The sequence below is a fragment of the Camelus ferus genome, chromosome 12 (assembly GCF_009834535.1).
Source record: "Camelus ferus isolate YT-003-E chromosome 12, BCGSAC_Cfer_1.0, whole genome shotgun sequence".
In the NCBI taxonomy this organism is placed as follows: domain Eukaryota; kingdom Metazoa; phylum Chordata; class Mammalia; order Artiodactyla; family Camelidae; genus Camelus; species Camelus ferus.
Genome location: NC_045707.1, coordinates 12,180,720 through 12,202,341, shown reverse-complemented (window position 1 = coordinate 12,202,341; position 21,622 = coordinate 12,180,720). Strand labels below are relative to the sequence as shown.

The 21,622-nt window shown below is 58.6% G+C and overlaps 1 protein-coding gene across 9 annotated transcripts in view; it reads left to right on the top strand.

Moving 5' to 3' along the window:
* The window catches only part of TTLL8 (tubulin tyrosine ligase like 8), a 77,303-nt gene extending 58,987 nt beyond the window's left edge, over window positions 1–18,316 (top strand). For 7 of the 9 annotated variants that reach the window (XM_032492539.1, XM_032492541.1, XM_032492542.1 and 4 more), the window contains 14 exons: window positions 12,886–13,035; window positions 13,244–13,353; window positions 13,622–13,736; window positions 13,972–14,016; window positions 14,276–14,415; window positions 14,540–14,611; window positions 14,693–14,747; window positions 15,250–15,413; window positions 15,482–15,526; window positions 15,802–15,859; window positions 15,992–16,164; window positions 16,384–16,464; window positions 16,681–16,738; window positions 17,275–18,316. In XM_032492539.1, the coding sequence (XP_032348430.1) occupies window positions 12,886–13,035; window positions 13,244–13,353; window positions 13,622–13,736; window positions 13,972–14,016; window positions 14,276–14,415; window positions 14,540–14,611; window positions 14,693–14,747; window positions 15,250–15,413; window positions 15,482–15,526; window positions 15,802–15,859; window positions 15,992–16,164; window positions 16,384–16,464; window positions 16,681–16,738; window positions 17,275–17,285 (1,277 nt within the window). In that variant the 3' untranslated portion in view covers window positions 17,286–18,316. Of the gene's footprint in view, window positions 1–12,885; window positions 13,036–13,243; window positions 13,354–13,621; window positions 13,737–13,971; window positions 14,017–14,214; window positions 14,416–14,539; window positions 14,612–14,692; window positions 14,748–15,249; window positions 15,414–15,481; window positions 15,527–15,801; window positions 15,860–15,991; window positions 16,165–16,383; window positions 16,465–16,680; window positions 16,739–17,274 lie in introns of those variants that run through there. The other 2 variants (XM_032492543.1, XM_032492546.1) reach the window with 2 other exon arrangements.
* The last annotated feature ends 3,306 nt before the right edge of the window (window positions 18,317–21,622 follow it).

Below are 21,622 nucleotides of genomic sequence, written 5' to 3'. Positions count from 1 at the left end.
GACCTGGGACTGTGTCCAGCAGAGGGTCTAGGGAGCTCACTGAAGGACAGAGCAACTTGGGGGGGGCGGGGTCAGGCAGGACCTCAGGGGCTGGGGCTGGGCTCGGATCAGAGGTGCTGTGACCCACGGACAGGGCCAGGCCGGGGGGTCCTTCTGGCTGCTGGTGGAAACCAGGGGGTGCAGAGGAAACAGCCGGGCACAGGTGGGAGGGGATGGAGGCCTGGACCCTCCCAGTGGAGACAGAAGGAGAGGGGCTGCTTCGGGGTGTCCTTCGGAGATGGAGCTGGCAGGACTGGGATCCTGGACCTGGGGTGAAGGAGAAATCGAAGATGGACCTTGAAGTGTGACTGTGGCCCCTGGGCTGGTGGGGGAGGTGCTTCCTGTGATGCGGGCCTTGGGGGCACGTTTTCAGGGAGGGAAGTCATTTCTGAAATACGGGCTTTGAGAATTCTATCAGATACGGAGAACTGATGTGGTGGGGGGCAGCTGGGTGCAAGCGGAAGTCAGGGCCAGGCCCCAGCAGAGGTGTGATGGGGCCTCCCCGCTTTGGGAAGGTGCGGGGGAGGGCTGAGCCCAGACCCGGGCTGTGAGAGGGGAAAGAGTCCTGGAAGGACAGGGAGGAGGAAGGGGGCAGAGGAGCCGGAGGAGGGAGAGGCCAGGGAAGGAGGCGGTCCACTAGGCCAACAGGTAAGGCAAGGCACCGTTTTGGACTTAGCCACCTTGGTGCCCAGCTGGGGTGGTGGGGTTAGGGGATGAGGGGGTGGGGGAGCAGGGGCAGAAGACAGCCTGAGAGGCCTGGGTGGCCTGCTGGCCACTGAGGGAGGGACATCGGAGAGGGGGACAGGGACAGGTGACCGCAGTGCTGCCTGGGGCAGAGTGGGTGGTCAGGGCCCCTCCTGGGCCGCCAGGAGGAAGCCCGCGGGACCCCCGCCCCAGCAGGCGGGAAGCTGAGCCCCATGCTGGGTCCTGTCCGCTGGGGAGCCTGGAAAGTGGGACAGCAGGGTGGGGGGCTCAGACCCCTCCTGATGCCCTCCCACCCGGGAAGCCCCAAAAAAGCCCAATGGAAACCCCCAGAGGGTGGGAGTGGCCACTTCTCCGTACCAGCTCCACCCCAACAAAGGGCCCAGGGCACAGGGCCAGCCCCTCCCATGCCCCCCTCCCCCAGAGGCATGGTTCACAGGTGCTTTCTGACCTCGACCTTTTCCCCTGTGGTTCCCTCCCTCCCCGTGGGAGGAACCCCTCCTGAGCGGGGACGGGTTCTGTTCTGGGCGCTGAAAGGCCAACACCACATGTACTCACCCTGCACCAGAAACCCAGGACCTCAGCTCCCAGCCTGTGTGGTCTTTGGGCTCAGGGAGGAGCAGGCGTCCGCAGTGGGCAGGCAGTGCCCAAGGGCCAGGAGGACACCGGTGTGCCCTTCCCCTCTCCGCTTCCCGGCAGCCCCCACCAGCTTGGGAGGCGGGGGGTGGGTTCAGGCCTCAGGTAGCATAGAGGATGCCAAGGGGTCGGGGGTGGTTCCAAGACTCTGGGGCTGCGAGAGGGAGTGAGGCTGGCCAAGGATCCAAGCCACTGCCCCTCTCTTGTCCACTCAGGGCCGTGGCCCAGGCCCAGCTGCTGCTCAGACGTGCTGGGTCTGCCCGGCGCACTCCTGGGCTGGCCGGACTGGGCTGCTCACCCCTGCCCTCCGCCAACCTGCTCAGTCACGTTCTGGACGGGGCACCCAGCTCCTTACCCCCAGGGGCCGTGGGCAGGGCCCCAGGGCCAAGGCATCCAGCCCAGGCTGTGCTGCTCCAACCTCGGTGGGTCCTGTGCAGCTGGAGACCGCAGAGGGGCAGATGTCAGCATCTCAGGGAGATGTCATGGTCAGAAGACAGGGTGGCTACGGGATGAGAGGCCAAAGGCCGAGAGGGGAAGGCACGGGGAGCAGGAAGGAGCCTTGGTGGAAACAGGCGAGTCCCGCAGCTGGGGCTCCGCCAGGAGAGACACCCAGTGTTGCTTCCTCATCTTTATAGACGCACCTCCGTTCCCCGGGATATTAGCGCTGGGCACGCTGGCTAAACCTTGGGGCTACCTTTGCAACTTTTCTGTAAATCTAAAGTTCTTCCAAAATGAAAAGTTTATTTAGAAAGGGAGGCGGAGCTGGGCCTCTGGTAGGTCCTGCCCCACAAGCCCCAGGACAGGAGAGGGCCCCACTTCCACTCCACGTCTTCCCACTGGTGCTACCAGCGGGGCCCACGGTCAGAGCTCCCGCTGTCACCGCGGAGCTGATCCCCCTGCGGGCCCGGACTCCTGCCGCCTCTGCCGCTGACCTCATATCCCCAAGCTCAGCTGTGGAGCCAGCTCCTCGGCCCACCTGCTGCAGGGGGGTCCGCAGGCAGGGCCTCAGCTACGTCCCACACAGGCCCTGCCCGAGCCTGGTCCCTGGGCCAGAGGCCTGCGGTCCTGGGCCAGTGCCTGTCCTGGGAGCTGCGTGTCCAGAGGACAGGCAGTCTGCCCTCTCCCAGGTCTCCCCACATGCGGACTCACCGAGGCCCCTGGCCCCCCGGCAGGTTCACAGCCCCGGCCTCCGGACCCCCCTGTGATCTTCCTGCGTCCCCCTCGACGCCTGGCGTGACGTGTGGTTGATGGACATCTTGACGCCCGAGGTTGTGGGCTCCTCGAAGGCAGGCGTCTTTCCCCAGTTTCTTTCCTCTCTGGACCCCAGCAGCTAGACAGCTCCCGCACAGAGGAGGGGCAACCAGTGCCCCACTAATGAGCGAATGGGGCCTGTGGGAGCTTTGAATGCCACCCCCCGAAGCTGGGCTCGTTGGCAAGGGGGCAGCAGGGCCTGGAGTTCCATGGGGTCCAAGTCACGTTTACTGAGTGACCCCTGTGTGCAGGGCCTTGGGCCATGCTTTTGCAGGGTCAGCACCCCCAGACACTGAGGGGCACCTGGGGCTGCGGCCCCCCAGCCCCCCTCATCCCGGGCTGGGTGCAGAGGTGGATGGGAGGTGGCCAAGCCAACCTCTCTCACTCGCTCTCATTGTTCTGTCCCCAGGGCTTCACCTGCAGGAGCCGCGTGAACCGTGAGTACATCTCAGGCAGGGGGACAAGCCACCCTCTGGTCCTTGGTCACCTTATCCTCCCTGGAGCCAGGTCTGCCCTGCGCTGGCCTCCCCCGCCCACCTCCCGTAGCAGCGCACCGGCCGCCCGCCCCTGCCCCAGGCCGGTGCACGTCGGCGGACCCGGGTTCATGACAGCTGTGTGCTTGCTGGATGTGCGAGTCGCTCATTCCTGTCCTCTTGGAATTTACTACTTTCCAAAGTGGCCACGCCAGCTCCACCCCCACCAGCAATATACGGAAATCCCCATTTTCTCTTATCAACTGTTTCATTTCTGCCCAGTATAAAACGGTACCCCATTTTAAAGAGCTTTATTGTCTCTGCAAACACTGTTGGTATTTGTTAAAAGGGATACAAATGATGCAGGATGCATAAGGGGGAAAGTTAATCCAGCCTCAAAGCCCCCATATGGGAACGAATATTATTTACATTAGGAAGATATTTTTGTAGGCAAGTTTACTGCTGGTCGAGTAAACAGACAACAAATATTTTAGATAAATGAAACTACCTTCCGCCATTTAAAATAAGTATTTTATTTAATTTGATTTGAATTTAATAGGAAAAATAAACAAAAGAATTAAATGTTTCTTCACCTCAAGAGGTGTTATATCTACGAGGACCCCCCCAGCGAGGTTAAGGCACGGTGTTGTGACCCACGTGCTGGTCCCTGAGCCGAGCGCACGTCCCCCTCCCCAGGCGTGGCCCACATCACCGGGTGTTTGACCAGCGGTCAGTGTCTGTTGGCCATTTAGTGGCATCAGGTCGCCAACAGCACTTCTGTTCCTGGACCTCCCCCACAGAGGCTTCTCCAGGGCCACACTCGGTCCTGCCTCTGCCCCATGGGGGCTGGACCCTGCCTTCTGCCCCACCTGTGGAGCCCGCTCCTGTCCTGCTCTGTCTCTGATCCAGCCACACCTCGTGACGCCTGCTCCTCGTCCGGGGTCCCAGTGCGCCCTCGACCCGCCGCCGGGTTCTTTCACAACATCAGGGAAAGTTCTTCGCTGTTCCACCCTTGGGCTCTCCTGAGCCCTCTGGTCCGGCCTTCAGCCATCTCTGCCTCCCCCACCACGTCCAGTAACTTCTGTCTTTCTCAGCTGTTTTTGCCCTGATTCTCTCAACCCTCCCAAGTCTCCATCAGCCGTGTCTCTGATTCCAGTTTCCAGTGTGCGTGCTCGTCCTGGACTGGGCTGCTGGGCTCCCAACTGGTTCCTCTGGTCCTCACGCCTCATCTTCTGGGGCTCCTGCTGTCTGGTGGCCTGTCCGACCCCTAGTTTTTCTGAAGCGTCGTCATCACGACGGAGGCAGTAGAGGAACATCTCCCTCTGTCCCACGTCCTTCTTCCGTCTTTTGAATCCTACATTCCTTTCTCTCCTTTCTTCCTTTCACTCTTTCTCTGTCTGGGTCCCAAGGTGGCCACTCCTGCCGACCCCCAGGCCCCCTCCTCACTGCCTCTGAACCGGACCCGGACTGCGGGGAGCTGTGTGTGGGCTGGGGGTCAGGTCGCTTCGGACACAGAGAAGCTGGCGGGGCGGTGGGGGTGCAGGGAGGGGCCCCAGGGCCTCCGCGGTGCCCCCTCCCTCCCTCCCTCCTGCTCCCAAACCCTGGCAGCTCCCTTCACTCCAGGGTAGGGGGGTGGTGTCAGGAATTCCAAGGCTTTGTCATCCCACCAACAGGGCTTCTGGGGTGCAGAGTCACCAGGCAAGGAGGCCCCTGTCTTCTGCATCTGTGGCATCTGGGGAAGTGGCTCTGGCCCGTGCCCTGGCAGGGGGGCACCTCTGGCTTTATGACGGTTGGTGCTGTCAGGTCTGGGGAGGGGTGCTTTGTGAGGTCACGGCTCTTCCCTCATCTCTGCTTGTGTGTCTCTGACGACACCGAGGCCACGTGACTGACCTGCGGACCCTGGGCCAGCAGCGTTTCCTTTTTCCGCTGTCACCCGTGGGCCGTCTCGGGGTGGCTGTTTCTGCGTCACGGAAAGCACCTCCATCTTTCTCCCATAGCCTCGTGATGCCGTTCAGTTTTCCACGTGGACAGAATCTTACTTACACGCCTCCCCTTTAAGGATTTTGTGGCATTTCCCCAGTCCCGGGGTCATCGAGATTTTTCTCCCTGTATTCCCTGTATTTGTGAAGGCTTTAAAGTTTTGCTTTTCAGGTCCAGGTCTTTATTCTTCTAGAATCTATTTCTGTGTGTGGGGTGAGGTAGGAATTCAACTGTAACTGTTTGCTACCTGGAAATCCAGCCGTGGCCGCACCACTGACTGAACGCCGCCCCCACCCCCGCCTGGGTCTGACTTTCCAGATGTCAGATGTCCAGGCTGCAGGGTTGGCTCCCTGACCCACCTTCACCTCTGAGCAAGGCCACATGATCTCAGCTGGTTACTGACTCCTGGTCCCCTCTCATTCCTCCCTTCCCTAAATTGTCCTGGGAGGTGGTGGCTGTGGTTGTGGCTTCCCTGAATCTTCAGACGCAAAGAGCCCCAAGGCAGCAGAACAGAAGTGGGGCACAGGCTCCCAGACCCCAGGGACGAGTACCAGACGGTCAGGTCGCAGTGTCTGTGCAGCGGGGCAGAGGGGAGTCCGGCAGGCTGCGCGCCCTGAACCCCATGGGCAGTGAGGCTGCTGGGAGGACGCAGCCACCTGGAGGGGCTGCCCAACTCCTGCCGTGGGGAAGGCAGGGCCCCGAGCTCCGCACCGGGACCCTCGGGGGACAGCTCCACGCAAAGAAGCTCCTAGTGCATCACAGTGAGCAGCCAGGGACAGCAGAGGCAAGGAAAGAGGAGGTACAGGCAGAGGAAGACCGGGGGAAGAGCTAAGAAATGGAACACGCCATCCACCCGGCTTAACACTACACAAAGCCAACAGAAGAGGGCGCTCTGTGGCGTTGGGAAAGCAGGCGGCACGAAGCCTCCGCCTGAATCTCAGGGATGTTCAACCCACATAAACGTGAGCAACAGAGCAGCATCAAAGATGAATTCCAGACAAGCTATGGTAATTAAAAAGAGAATAAGGTAATGTTTTAATAAGTGAATTTAAAACAGAATAACATCCCGACAGGCAAAGGAAGTGCACCAGAAGGGCACACTGAAAAAAACACTCTATTACAAAATGGTTTAGAATACTCGAGACAATGGTGCAGGACATTCAAGAACAATAGGAACAAGAACTAGAAATAGATATGGGGCGACAACCCTCAGAATCGGAAACAAAGGAAAACATCATTTTAGAGGTGAAGACTGCTTTGGAGGTAGTGAATGCCTCGAGAGAAATAGAAGGCGAAAAGGAAGAAACATTTGTTTTAATCAAAAAAGAATTTAAAGTAGTGGAAATGTTAGCTGTCTTGATTGTGGTGGTGGCTTCATGGGTGTAGACATCTACCAAATTCATCAAAGTGTACCTCTGCGATATGTGTAGTTTACTGTACAGGAGCCATACCACAATAAATGTGTTTTTAAAAAAAAGGCAGTTTTTAAACTAGATTAAAATGATGTGTGAACAATGGTAAATGTTGCAGGTAGGCAAAGAATGTCTCAAACGCAGATGACATGAAACCCTGAAGAAAACCGAAGTAGCAGAGCAAACGCTAAGAACTACGTTCGAGGAGATTAAACTGCTCCTCCTTTGACACCAGACATTGAAAAGGCAAACTGAGAATACTGCTCCTGAGTACCTAACACCAAAACTGACTCTGGGCCTTAAAATACCACTTTTCACCAAAATAAACCAGGCAGGGCTTCTGAGGGAAGTGGCTGACCTCCAGTCTGGAGCAGAAAATGTCCAAAAAGAGCCTAGGACACCCTGTCACACACGACTGGGGAGGCTCTCGGAGACCGTGGGAGCCTGTCTGCCGGCTGGCCAGGAGGACGCCACTGGCACTTCAGAAAAGAACAAGAACCGCGATGAGTTGCAGCCTGTGTTTAAACCCATGCATTCCTACAATATTGTTAAAAAAGAAAAAAAAAGAATCGTTCATCTCTGTGGATGACAGGAGACCAAGTTGTCTTGAGAGCTGAGTAAATAAAAGAGACTCAAGCCGCAAGCCTGTCTTTCTTCTGCGCATGCTCCCTGGTGATAATAACTCCAGCGAATAAATGGAAGCAAAATGACAGACCTGTCGTTTCACCATTTCGCATCTCCCAGTGACTCGAGTGTCCGCGACAGCTGACGTCAGACGTGGCCGAGGTCCAGACAGCACACGAAGGTCTGCACCAGGTCTAGTCCCGCCGAAGAACTCGGCCCTGAGCGCCAGCATGCCTCTGTGTCCGCTGCTGGATGCCAGAAACGCAGAGACGGAGGTTCTTCTGTGCTTTTTGGGGTCTATGTTTCATCTTTACGGTAAAAAGACTTTTGAAAGGGCCTTAGCATTTTGTGTGCCTCCAGCTCTTCATTATGAAGTTTTGATTGTCAGGTTTCCTGAAAATTTCATTGGGCATTTTCCAACATGTGTGTTTTCCAAACACCAAGCAGTTAAGTCGGTTCTGACACCATCTACCCAGGGGGAGCCTCAGTTCCCACAGGCTGTGGGCTCCGTCCCGCAAGACTGTCCCCACTGCAGACGCCAACCACAGGAGTCACTGCGCTGCGGAGTGCCCGGCTCTAACTGGGGGCCCCCACGACCCCTCCTCAGTTCAGTTAACTCGGCTGAGTGGCTCACGGAACCCAGAAGAGCATCTCGCCTGCTAGATTCACGCGTGTTTTACCAACGCCTGTGGTCACTGCTCCTGACCTGACCCACTTCTTCCCTTTGACTTCATGTTTCTCCTTTTTAAAGTACAGCTGTTAGGTCTCCTCTTAGTAAAGCCTCTGTGATAGGTTGATAGGTTTTGGGTTGTGTTTTTTTTAGGGGGGGCGGGGGAGGTAATTAGGTTTTTGTTTATTTATTTGAGTGGAGGCACTGGGGATTGAACCCAGGGGCTCGGGCAGGGAAAGCACATGCTCTACCCGAGCTGTACCGTCCCCATCCCGTGATACTTCTTAAATCTTTGAATGAGACCAAGTGTATTTCCTTCTCCTTAAGTATTTGTGATGAAATTTTGGGTTCCCAGTTATTTCCGTACAGTAACAATGAATTATTTTCCCCATTTTGAACCACAAGTAAATCAGCGTGTCTCCGCCTCGCTTGTCCGTCCTCTCTGTGCTCTGTCCCCGTAGTAAGCCCAACCGGGGACAAGCACGTGTTCCTGCGTTTATGCACTTCCGTGCGCCGGGCGACCCCTCCTCTGCATCCATTGTGCTTCACTGCACATTTCATCACTTTCCACGGTCACCGTGCTCTTCTAGGGCTCTCTCTCTCTTTCTTTTTCTTCTGGTTTGGATCCTTTCTTTGTTTGGCTGGGGTAGGTCTTTGGTTTTTTCCAGAAAAGGTCAAAAGATGCAGACTTCTCATTTTCCTGCACAGAGGAGGAAGTTTTCACACGCACGAAGGACAACTTAGACAGAGAGAGAATCCCAAATCACAGTTGCTTCTTTTAAGAACACTGCGTGCCCAGCTCTGCTGGTGACCGTCCACACTGAGGGAGCATCGGCCGGGACAGAGTTCTCCTCACCCCACGCTGCCCAGCCCCCGGCTGGACCACGAACCCCTGTGGCCAGGCAGGGACTCCGCTGCCTCCTGCAGGTGGCCTCTCCTCCGATTCCGGCTGCTGCCCTTGGGTGGTGACCTTCCAGCAGGCTCTGAATTGTCCATTTGATGTGACACCTTAATTCCATTAGCTCCCTTGAGGAGCCAAGGGTGCAGTGTGGGGGCCACACAGATGTGGGCCATCATTTAGAATTTCACCAACGGGGAGGATTTTATCACCAATGCTCTTTAGAACTGCCAGCACGTGTTGATAATTAAAGGCAGACCAACCACTCGTTAGCTCTATCATTTTCTAAATCTCTGTTGATCTGGTGGGGGGAAGCGGTTGGAAGCCTGTGGGCCCCTCGCCCCTGCCCCCGAGTCTACCCCTCCTGCCACTGAGGGCAGGAGGGCACTCGTTTTACACTGGGTGGCTGGTTTCCTCATTATTGAATTTGAAAAGTTATTTATAGATTCTGAACAGAAGTTCCTTATCAGGTGTACGATTTACAAATATTTCCCCCCAATCTGCGACTTGCCTTTTCCTTCCCTTAACAGTGTCTTTCAAGGAACAGAAGTTTTAAATTTTGATGAAATCCAATTTGTTACCTTTTTTCCTTTTATGAGTCATGATTTCAGTAGCTAGGACATTTTTGCCTCACCTAATGCCACCAAGATTGTTTAAAATATGTTATCTTTTAAAAGCTTTATAGTTTTAGGTTTTACGTCGAGGTCTGCAGTCCGTTTTGAGTAAACTCTGTGTGCCGTGATTCACCGTGGGCATCCCCCGGCCCAGCACAATTTATTGAGAAGACTGTCCTTTGCCTGCTGAGCTCCTGGCATGTTTGTTGAAAGTCAGTTGTCCATAGGTGGGCGGGGGGAGAACCCTAGGTCAGCGGATTCTGTCTCTCAGTCCTAGGGGTCTTGCTCCATCACCTTCTCACTTGCATCGCGTCATCCCGACCTTCGTTCCTCTGTACATAACGTGTCTTTTGCCTCTGGTGTCTTTTAGTTTTCTCTTGATCTCCCGCTTTTGAGCAAACTTATCCTGGTGTGCCTTGTGATTTCTTCATATTTCTTATCATTTGTCTAGCTTCTTGGATCTGGGAGTTACAGTTTTCATCAGGTTTGAAAATTATCTCTCATTTCTTCAAGTGTTTTTTCATCCCCCCCCCATTTCTTCTGGGACTCTATCATACATTAGGTCATTTGAAGTTGTCTTATAGCTCAGCAATACTCTGTTCTATTGTATCACCCTCATCGTCATCATAACCACCACCACCACCATCATTGTCATCACCATCGCCACCACCACCATCATCACCACCACCATCACCATCATCACCACCACCATCACCACCATCATTACCACCACCATCATCACCACCACCATCATCACCACCATCACCACCACCATCACCACCACCACCACAATCATCATCACCATCATCACCACCACCATCATTGTCATCACCATCACCACCACCACCATCATCACCACCACCATCACCATCATCACCACCACCACCATCATCACCACCACCATTACCACCACCATCACCACCACCATCACCACCATTATCACCACCATCACCACCATCACCACCACCATCACCACCACCACCACAATCATCATCACCATCATCACCACCACCATCACCACCACCATCACCACCACCACCACAATCATCACCATCATCACCACCACCATCATTGTCATCACCATCGCCACCACCACCATCATCACCACCACCATCACCATCATCACCACCACCATCACAACCACCATTACCACCACCATCACCACCACCACCACCATCATCACCACCATCACCACCATCATCACCACCACCACCATCACCACCACAATCATCACCACCATCACCACCATCACCATCTCTCCATCCACTTTTGGGTGTTTTCTATTGCTATGTTAAGTTCCCCAGTCTTTTTTCTCCACTGGCTAATCTGTTATTAATCCAGCTGACGTACTTTTTCTTCTCAGACATTGTAGTTTTCATCCCTAGAAGTGGGACTTGGAATTTTTAATCTTTCATGTCTGTAATTAACTTTTTGAATACATGGAATACAGTTATAACTGTCTCAATGTTCCTGCCTACTAATTCTAACATCTGTGTCAGTTGTAATTCATTGATTTTTCTCCTCATTCTGGGTTATATTTTTCTGATTCTTTGCATGGCTTGTCATTTTTTATTGGATGGTAGACATTGTGATTTTACCCATTTTGTGCTGGATATATATATTTTTTCACCTTACAAATATCCTTGAGCCTTTTCTGGAATGCAGTTAAGTTACTTGGAAACAGCTTAATCTTTTTGAGGTCTTTCTTTTAAGATTTTGTTAGGTGAGACTAGAGCAGTTCTCTGCCTAAGGCTAATTGTTCCCCCTACAGAGGCAAGACTTGCGTACACTGTGCCCATGGCCTGTGAATCCTGAGGTTTCTGGCCTGGCTGGGAGCAGGGGCGTCCCCGGTCCTGTGCGGGTACAGAACGCTGCTCCCTCAAACCCCTTTGGCTTGTTCTCTCCCTGCCTCTGGTAGCTCCTTGCACCCATGTGCTCACTGATGCTCTGCTGAACACTCATTGCCCCATTCTCTCTGTATCACTCCTTTGGCTCACGCTCGATCTTCAGACTCTGGGCCCTGTGGTCTTCCCAGACTCTCTGCCCCATTTCTCCATTCAGGGAGGGTGCCAGGTACCCCCAGATGCCCCTCCCTCTGCCACCGCCTGGAAACTCTCAAGACAGCAGAGCGCTCATGGGGCTGCACCTCTGGGCCATCACTGTCCTGCCTTTCCTCCGTCCAGTGTCTTGACACCGTTGACCCACACGTCTTGTCTGGGGCCCAGGCTGTTTGTGGCAGGAGGGCAGACCTGGCCCCTGTGACTCCACTTTTGGCCACAGCGGGATCACAGTGCTGGGTTTCTTTCCCAGGAATCTTTCAGACCTCAAGGTTCCTGCTGCCATTTTGAGTGGGTTTCTGAAATGGCCAAGTGGGAGCTCTGCTGAGTGGCGGGCTCCACAGTGGCCCACTGGCAGCCTGTTGTCCGGGCCTCAGAGGCAGTGCCTCTGCCCCGCTCCTACAGGCAGGCCTCCTCCACTGCCCACCTGCTCATGTTGGGCTGGAAAGAATTCCCTGAGTGGAAGCAGCTGGGGGCCCCAGGGCTGGGGGGGATGGCTGCCCTCAAGTCAGAACCTCCTTTCAGTGCTCAGCTGGCTTGGCCCTCAGGGAGCCTCATTCCTGCTCTGCTGTCTCTGCAGGGAGCCCGGCCTTCAGTGCACCCTCTTCTCTCCTCCCGTCCTATTACATGGATGTAACAGTTCAACCTGGTCCCTCCTGTGCGTCCTGGGGGAAATGGGCCGTGGGCCCAGGGCCTCCTCCCTTCACTTCCCTTTGACCGTCAGCCCATTGTGGTCTTCCTGACATGCTCCTCAAGTTTGCCGGGGCCTGTGCCCCCAGAAGCACCGCTGAAGGCACACCGCCCCCTTCCTGGGCGCACTGTCCCAGCAGGGGTTACCCCCCCCATCTGCTGCATCACCAGGCCTGAGTGCAGGGGGAACCTGGGCTGCCAACCCCATGGGTGCAGGTGTCCCCAGGGCATGGTGCCTCCCGAGGAACTAACTCCACTGACCCCAAGGTGTCTGCCTGCAAATCCGGCCTCACCAAGGCAGAAAACACTGCTCAACATCCCTGTGCTGAAGGTGACAGCCCAGGTCCCCACACAACACTTGTCTGGCCACAGCTGCCCATGCCCTGACCAGGCCGTCGGGGCTGGTCCCACCTGTACCAGCGCGGCCATCTACCCAGGGACAGAGCCCTAGCCGCAGTGACCTGGGGTCATGTCCCAGGTGCCCCCAGCAGACCTTTCCTGTTGCTCATCTTTGAAGTCAGTGGGGCTGGCCATCTGGCCCAGGATGGGCTCCTCTGCCCCCTGGCTGGCCAGGCTGGCCAGTAGCTATGCGTCATCAGGTGCAACCTGCTCCTTGGACCTGGGCGCTACTCCTGACGCCCAACGGACAGTTCTGCGTGTGGCTCAGGGTGGGCCCACCGCTCCCCAGGGGCCTGGTTCCCTGATGGTCTTGGGGCAGGGAGGACCCTCCCTGGCTATGTAGCCCCAGAACTCCCCTCCCCCTGACCTGCCCAGTCACCCACAGGGCCTCATGCAGGCACCAGGACCTATGACACACACCCTCCTTATCCCCTCCCCAGGAAATATTTTCAACAGCTTCTGCCGGCAGCCCCCCACATCCATATCCAGGTCTGTACTGGAGGCCCTGACGCTCTCCACAGCCATGAAGTGTCCCCCCCACGATGACTGCTCCCTGCTTCTGCACGTGAATGCCTCCCTCATGCTGCACGGTGAGAGGCAGCCTCGAAGGGTGGTGCTGGCTTCCTTGTGGTGGTGCTGACACTCAGGAGGTGGGGCAGTGGGCTCAGGGCTCCTTTAATCCCCATGACCAGCTGGGGGGAGGGGGAGGGCTGGGGGGTGGGGGATCCTGCTAACTGCACTCACAGAGGAGGGGAGGAAAGGAGTCTGACAGCCCTGCCGGCCCCTCCCTTCACCCAGAGAGCCTGTGGGGCCTGGAGGCCTGCTCCATGAGCCTGGACACCCAGGAGGCGCAGTGCCAGAGTGTGCGGGTCCGCAGGGCCTCCCGTCAGCTGCAGGTGGGGCGGCAGGTGAGGCCCAGGTCTGATCAGGACCTACCGCAGTCCAGCTGCAAACCTTTGCCAGGCAGCAGCAGCTGCTCCCAGGACCACTCCAGTCTGCCCTCGCCTCTTGGCCACCTGATCACAGCCTGTCTTGGGGTCCTGCCACCTAAGGCCCAAGGAACGGGCACCCCCTCCTCCCCACCCCGGACCATGCGTTCCAGCTGTGTGAGGTGGAGCTGGCCAGGGTGGGCGGGCAGAGGCCCCAGGTGCAGCGGCTCACACCTGTCCCCCCCAGCTCCAGGTGCACTTTGACTGCTTTGAGGTGAGCGTGGCCCAGAGCCTCTACGTCACCCTGAGGACTGTCCCCCACTTCTGCGGGGTCCAGCTGGACCAGCAGTACCACGTGGAAGGTGGGAGCCCATGGGACTGGCAGGGGCATGGCTGCAGTCCAGCCTCCAGGGACTGACAGGATGGGACTCACCCAGGGCGGGGGGCAGGGCTCCCAGCAAGTGCATTTGGCTTAATTCCCGGTTGCGGTCCCCCTGGAGAGGAGGGACTTCGGAAACCACATGGGCAGAGGCCCAGCTGGTGGGGCGGCCTTAGGGCAGAGCCAGCTGGGCCCACTCTTGCCCCTGCCACTTGCAGACTGCAGAGACGAGGACGTGGGGAGGAATATGCCCGACTGCTTCGGTGAGGCCTCCTCCTCAGGCAGGGCCCCGGCCCCGCGGCCCTTGGGAAGACTCATGTTGTGGCGGCACCCACAGGCCCCCCCCCCCCACCCGGGATCTCCTGCCCTCCCCACTTGGGAAATCATGACTGGTCCTGAGGGGGGCGACTCCCTAGTGTCTGGGTCTAGCAGGGGCCACCACCCCCAGGCTTTCTGGACAGGTGGAGCACTCTGCCTGGTGACCTCTGGCTCAGCGTGACCCCACCTGCCGCCCTCCTACAGCTGGGAAGCTCTCCTACTGGGTGGACCACAGCCGCAAGGTCGTTCGGGTGCAATTGCCAGAGGCCCCCGGGGGCCCCGACTACTACCTGCGGCTCTGCCTCAAGAGGTTCACCTGCGAGGACGCCGGCGCGGCGGTGCGGGTGAGCCTGGGCCAAGCCCCGCCCCGCCCCGCCCCGCCCCGCCCCGCCCCGCCCCCGCCCCGCCCCCGCCTGCCGCCAGACCTCGCTCGCCGCGCTGGGTCGCTGAGCTCTTCACTCGCTGCAGGTGACGGCTAGCAGGGTCTCCCGGAGCGTCTCTCTGCCCTACAGCCAAGCGCTACCATGCCTGTGCCTTGAGGTCAGTGAGGGTGTGGCCTTGACAACAAGTAGGGGACAAAAGGATGGGCAGACCCTGCGCTGACCCGAGCCCCTCCCTCAGGGCTGGTCTGCGACCCCGGACGCGGTGCGGATCCAGACCTGCCCCTTTGAAGATGGCAAGTGCTCTGTGGTACCGGGGGAGGGGGAGGGGAAGGGAAGGAGAGAAGGGTGGGCGGTGGGCGGGTCCGGCGTGCGTGCCCAGCAGGGTGGGGCCGGCCTGGTCCAGCTGGGAAGGCTGACGTTAGAGGGGCTGAGGCAAGGGGGCAGGTCCAGCCTCAGCCCTTGAGCCCCCTTCGGACGGCAGGTAGCCAAAGTTGTGCCGGGGCAAGCCCACTGGGAGGCGGAACCTGTGTGTGGATATGCGTGTGCATGAGCGTGTGCGTGTCCCTGGCATACAAGCCATGACCTGGCTCGCCGGGAAGAACCACGTCTGCAGGAGGGGCTCTCTGAGGGGGGGCACATGCTCTTGGCTCTGCTCAGCAGCGTGGCGCAGGCAGAGTCCCCGGCAGGGCCCAGAGACCCACAGGAGAAGGCACTCAAGCAGGTGCTAGGTCCTGTGGCCCATTGGCAGCTGAGGGAGAGCCCGCTGACTCGAGCCCTGGGGGAGGGTCCCTGCAGACACAGAGATACTGTGGGACGCCATCAGCTACCACCCAGGGAGCCGGGCGCTGACCTGGGAGCCCGCCTGTCCAGTGAGTGGCCATGTGAACCTGTGCTGGCGCCCGGGGCCAGGGGCCCACTGCCTCAAGCTGGAGCACTCAGGCCGGCCTGCACATGGCAGGGTGAGTGCCCACCAGGCAGGGATGGGGGTGGGTATGGATGGCCAGAGCCTGATGTGAGCCTTCCTCAGGTGCGGTACCCACTAGTGGACCCACAGCCCCAGCTCTGCCTGAAGGTGAGTGGGCAGCCTGCCATGGGCACAAGCAGGGCATGGGGAGGGGCCTGGGGCTTGGGGGCAGGGACCTGCTGCCACACATCCCCCAGTGCCTGGTCCAGCGCTCCAGTGGCCCCTCTGACCCCTTCCTGGCCTGATGGTGGGTGGAGCTAAGGGTTTTGCAGGGGGCAGTGTGGAGGGAACCAGTCCCAGAGGGCCGTGAAGGAGCCCAGCCTGTTCAGGCCCCACTGTCCCTGCACCTGCGGCCCCACCCCATCTCTCTGGCCTCCCTGCAGTTCTCCACAAGCCTGGGCTTCCGGGTGAGGTGCCCTTTCGAGAAGCTGCTCTTCCCAGGTGAGCACTCTGGTGGGGCCTTCACAGTATGGTCACTTGCGTCAATGCCTCTTGTCAGGGGGGGAGACAACAGGGTGCCTGTCAGTGGGAGGGAGGAGGGGACCGCTGGGCCTCATCCCTCCACCCCTGCAGCCTGGAAGATGACCACCCAGCCAGCACCCTCTCCCGGCCACCTCCGGATCGCCTTCTTCTCGCCCAGCCCCGCCCGCTTCCAGGTGTGCCTGTGTCACCAAGGGAAGACTTGGCCTCCTGCCTGCCACCGAGTTCTCCGGGCCATGCCCCTCCCTCCAGCCTCAGTGAGCCAGGTGGGGTTGGCACTGTCCTGGGGAGGGGGGCTGACCCCAGCACGTCCCTGCTTCCTGACCACCTCCTGCGGGGCCCAGAGCCAGCCCCTGGAGGCCGCCCTGCAGGGAGGATGCTGAGAGGGCCGACCCATGCACCATGCTCAGCTGTGGGCGTGTGGGACATTGACATGGCATAGCCTGGTCTGCACACCCACACCTGTGACCCCCTCCCCGGCCCAGGGTGACCCCACAGAAGACCCTACAGTTGCCTTCGTGGACATTCCCAGGGATGATGCCTGTGCACCCAGCACCTGCATCCAGGTGGGTGGTACTGCCCTGCCCAGCCCTCACCCACCTCCTCCACCCCCAGACCTCAGGGGAGCTGCCACCTCCCACAGCTGCCCCAGGGCCCTGGCCTGCTCTGGGGGCCCCTTCATCCCAGCAGCTTCTCCAGGAGGGCGTTCCGGGGGATGTGGGCGAGGTGCAGGGCAGGGCTGCAGGCTGTGCTGACCCGCTGACCCCCTCCCCGGCCTGCAGGGCTGGAGGACTGATGTCCACTTCTCCGCCCCCCAGCAGCTGTGCAACCTCCAGTGCGGTGAGTGTTGGAGCCAGGCCTCAGCCAGGGGGGTGCAGGCAGACGTGCACTTGGGGGCTGCAAGAGGCCACAGGCTGGACCCCAGCCTCTGCTCAAAGCCTAGCCCCCGGCACCACTGTCTTCCACTGTCTGGGTGGGGGTGGGAGACTGGAGACTGGTAGGGGACCCAGGGGCCACCCGTCTTGAGTCAGGCCAGGCCCTGAGCCAACTTGGAGGCAGTCTGGCCTGGCCCTGCCCTGACCTGGGCCGTCAAGGCCCCTCCAGGGCCTCCAAGCGCCCAGCCCTGGCTTCACTGTGTGGGGGTGGGGGCTGCTCCCTCCTCCTGGGCATCTGCTGCCCCGACCAGGGCTCCGGTTCCAACTGCCCACTAATTCCCTTCACCCACCCAGCCCCTGAGGCCCAGGCTCCTGAGCAGTCCAGGCTCAGCTCTCCCTCCTGCCTTCTGAAAGACACTCAGGGCAGGCTGGGGGCGGGAGGTATCCCAGATGAGGCTGGTGCTGGGGGGCCTGAGCCAGCCCTTCATTCTCTCTCCCCAGCTGCCACCTAGGGGACAGCAGCCTGAGGCCATGTGTCTCATCAAGAGGAAGCAAGCGCCGGGCCCGATTGCTGCGATGTGGCGGGGGTCAACTCACGTCTGGACACCCCAAGCCTCAGACAGTGAAGCTGGGCCTCAGGGTGTAGGGGTGGTCTCACCTGGCCCCAGACCGTGGGGTGCCTGTACCTGTCAGCTCTCCAGAGGCCTGCAGCTCCACAGGGGCCCTTGGTCAGATGAAGGACCTCCAGTCCCCCTGAATCCCCTGAGTGGGGGACAAGAGAATGGCTGGGTGGGGTGCCCCCTTCCCCAGACAACCCAGCCCCTGGCCTGCCCTGTCTCGGTGTGGTCTAGGCTCCCTCTGGACAACCAGTGGTCACGGCCAGCATCCCTGGCCCTGAGGACAAGGGCTCTGGAGTGCAGGGTGTGACCCCACCCTTTGTGTAGTTGACCCAATCCCAGGGGCCCAGGACCATCTCCACTTCCTGCCCGGAGCACCCACCCTGCACCAGCCCTCCCAGAGGCCAGACCATCTCCACTCCCCAGGCCCCTCACCAGGCCAGTCCAGTGAGGGCTGGTTGCCTCCAGTGGCCCCAGGCAGGAGCCACCTGCCAGGACGCGCCATTCCCAGATGTGTTGCACTCATGGAGGGCCACTGTGTGCCGTCTGTGCTCAGGGACCACAGAGGGACTGCTGGTCCTGCAGCATGACTTCTGTGCCCTGGGCCAGGGGTCACTCAGCAGTTGGCTGGCTTACTCTGCCCTTGTGGGACTCTCCCGCTGGCTCACAAGGACCACCGAGGTGCCCTTCCCAGGTTGCCGTCTGGAGTCCCCGCCACCTGACTGCAGTGCACACAGGGACAGGCACCCAGGCCAGTCAGCGGCAGGTGCACTCCTACCTCTGGGCTCTGGCTTGGCTGTTCCTCCTTCAGCCGCTATGGGTCTCTGAGCCTTCTCGTCCCTCTATTAGGGGCTGCTGCCCCCAGCTGACCAGGGGGTGGGCAAAGCCAGCATGTCCCCTTGCTCAGTAAACACCTGTCCGCCTGGCTTGCCTCTTCCCTTGAGGACAGAAATGGGGTCTGCAGGGCAAGGTGGCCCCCTAGGGTGGGGGTGGGAGGACCATGGGGCCTGGTATACCTCCTAAAATGGTGTAGTGGTCATGACTGCAGCCGGGGCTGGTGAGGGTGGACCACAGACACAGAAGGAGCTGCCCCCCAACCCCTGCCACATGCAACCCCCTGGCTGTATTGGAGGACATTCCCAGGCTGGGGACACCAACATGCCTACCGGCTGCCATCGGCAGGCCAGGGCCACCCAGTGCCACTCAACCCAAAGGCCCGCCTACTGGATGATTGACAGGACTGCCCCACTCCTCCAGCCCCTAGTTCCCCTCCTCCAGCCAGGTTGCAGGCTGGCAAGCTGTGGATTTGGGTTCCCCACAAGTACTCCTTATGGTCCTCTGGAGACCCTGTCTGCCTCTGGTGCCTTCTCCCCATCGAGGCACAGGGTGAGGTGGGGGACCAAGGTCCCAGCCAGGGCTCACAACTGACCTGGGGTGAGCCTTTGGATGTCCGTGTGCCTCATTCATTCACTCGTACTCATTCCTCGAGCAGGCTCTGAGCACCCACTGGGTGCCACCCTGTCCCAGCACTAGGAACCAACAGCACTGCCCCCAGAGCCGGGGCCACGGCCAGGTCTGTCCTGGGCTGAGGGGCTTCTCAGGTCTAAAGCCCAGGAAATGGGGCCGTCGGTCACCTCCCCTGGCGCTGAGCTTCGCGTGGGGGAGACAGACCACAAACAGCTGCACATGTACCTTACATGGGGTGCCCGGCGCCTGAGGGGGAGAAGGGGATGGGAAGCACACAGGAAGTACAGGAGGGCTGCCATTCAGAGCAGCGTGTTCCCGGCAGCCTGGCTCTTACAGGATGGGCAGGGGAGGGGTGTGGCGGGCAGGTGGGGCCACGGGGCGTCCTGGCTTGGGTACCATGGGAAGGAGTGAAACAGCGCCTGGAGGGCGGGGCTCCTTGGGCTGAGATGGGGATGCGGCAGCGGGAGTTGGCGTTTGGAGGAGGTAGATCTGAGCCACCAGCGATGCACTCGTTAATGCTTGTATAGTGCCTTCTGTGACCCACGCCTTTCCTGAGCAGAGCAGACCCAGATCCCTGACTGAGGCAGAGGAGAGATGCATAAACCCAAGAGTAAAATATCTAGAATACAACAATGGCTGTTCAGAAAGAAAAATTGGAGCAGGATGAGGGGAAGGAGACGGTTTGGGGGCAGAGTGGCAGGGCGGGTCTGGAGCAAGACAGGAAGGATGCAGGCGGTAGCAGACACCGGGGGACAAACAAAACCCAGTGAGTCCTTCCATAAAGGAGGAGTGGGATGAAACCATTTTATGACTGGATGAGCCTTCAGAGGTGGAAAAGTCAGAACCCTCACTCTTTCACGTGGGCCAGGCAGGTACAGCCCATTCCACACATGGTGTCGAAAAAAACCGTAACTGTCCTGAAGGGCATGTGACATACAGTCTACTCCGTGTGATGACGGCACAGCCACCCCAGCCCTCTGAGTCCTGCTTGCAGGGAATGTCTCATTCCATCCTTCCATCTTCAACCTCTTTGTCTTTGTAAAGTGAGTCCCCTGTAGGGATCATCTTTGCCAGGCTCTGCCTTTTCATTGGAGAGTTTAATCCATTTACATTTAAAGTGATTACTGAAAAGAAAGAATTTACTTCTACCATAGCTGTTCCTCAGTTCCTCCATTACTGCCTTTCGGGGTATTTAGCTGATTTTTGTAGTGTACTATTTTGATGTCCTTCCCTTTTCTGTAGTCTTTTTCAGTATTAATAGTTTCCTTGGGAATTACAATTAAAATCTTAAACTTATAAAAATCTAGTGCAAATAATACCAACTTAGTTTCAATTGTATAGACTTTGCTCCTGTAATTCTCACCCCCCCCCCCGCTGTTACAGATTCATCTTCATCTGTTGTGTGTCCATTAGCATAGATTTATAATTATTGTTTCATGCGGCTGCCTTTTAAATCACATTTTTAAAATTGAGGAGTTACAACCCCAAAGCACACTAATACAAGCTTTTAAATTCCCCTGTGCAGCCCCCCTCACCAGTGCTCTGCACTTTCTCGAAGCTTCACCTCAGCCTGAAGGACTCTCCTGAGGGTTTTTTTTTGGGGGGGGGGGGTTGCCTACTGCTAATGAACTCCCTGAGCTTTTATTTGTCTGGAAAGATCTCACCTTCTTCTTCATTTCCAGATATAGAATTCTTGGTTGACAGGTTTTTCTTTTTCTTCAGGACTTTAAATTTGTCACCCCATTGCCTTCTTTCCTCCAAGGCTTCTAATGCGAAATCTGCTCAAAGTCTTGCGGGTTTCTGTGGAGAGGCCGGCAGGGCTGTGGCCGCAGAGCCCCCAGTGTGGGCACAGTGGGCCATGGAGCGGCTGGGGCAGGACGAGGGGAGGGGAGGCGGGCAGAGCCGGGGGAGGGGCCGGGAGTTTCCTGCGGGGAAGAGCGACTGTCAAGGTGCTGTGGGCTCCTAGCACCAGCAGCTGTGCGTGGGGCTCCGCCTAGGCAAGATGAGCTCTGGGGGAGGCACTAGGCTGGGGAGGGGTCTCAGAGGGAGGGCGGGAGGGAACAAAGGAAAGAGTGATACTCAGAGTGGCTGGGATCAGAGGGCTGGTGGTGTGGGGTCTTCTCGTTTTGGGAAGTGGTAACTGCGGCGCTGCAGCTGCGAGACGGGTTCTGCAGTGAGACGGGCGGAGGCCCAGGTTCGGGTGTCCAGCCCGGTCACCAGAGGAAGGGGAGGCAGCTCGGCAGGGCAGGGAGAGGCGCCTGGCAGCGGGGCCCCCGGACCGCAGCGCCGGCGTCGGTGGCGTCCGCATCTCTCCGGGAAGCGGTGCTCTCCCATCCCGCCAGCCCCTGGCGACCGACTGGAACCAGTCCCGTATTCGCCCTCTTCCAGCCAGGACGCCTCGGTTCCTGCAGTATCTTCCTGAGAACAGCTTCCAGTAGGATCCTCTAATTTTAATGCTGGTTTTAAATGGCTGCTTATTTAAGAGACGATTGGGTATTTTTTCCTACGACTCCTCTTGTGCACGTTTAAACGTATGGTTTTCTGCGTTTCGCTGGGCACCCCAGAGAACAGCATTAGGGCGGACGCGGACGCGAGCCAGGCTGGGGAGTGGGCCCAGGGCTGGGCGGGGGGTGCGGGGTGGGCGGGGCGCACTGCACGCGGTGCGGAAGGTGGGAAATTGGCCGTGAGGGGAGAGCAATGGTCATGTGGACGTGGACGGAGGGGATGTGGGATGTGGACACACCAGGGACCAGATGACTGCGGGG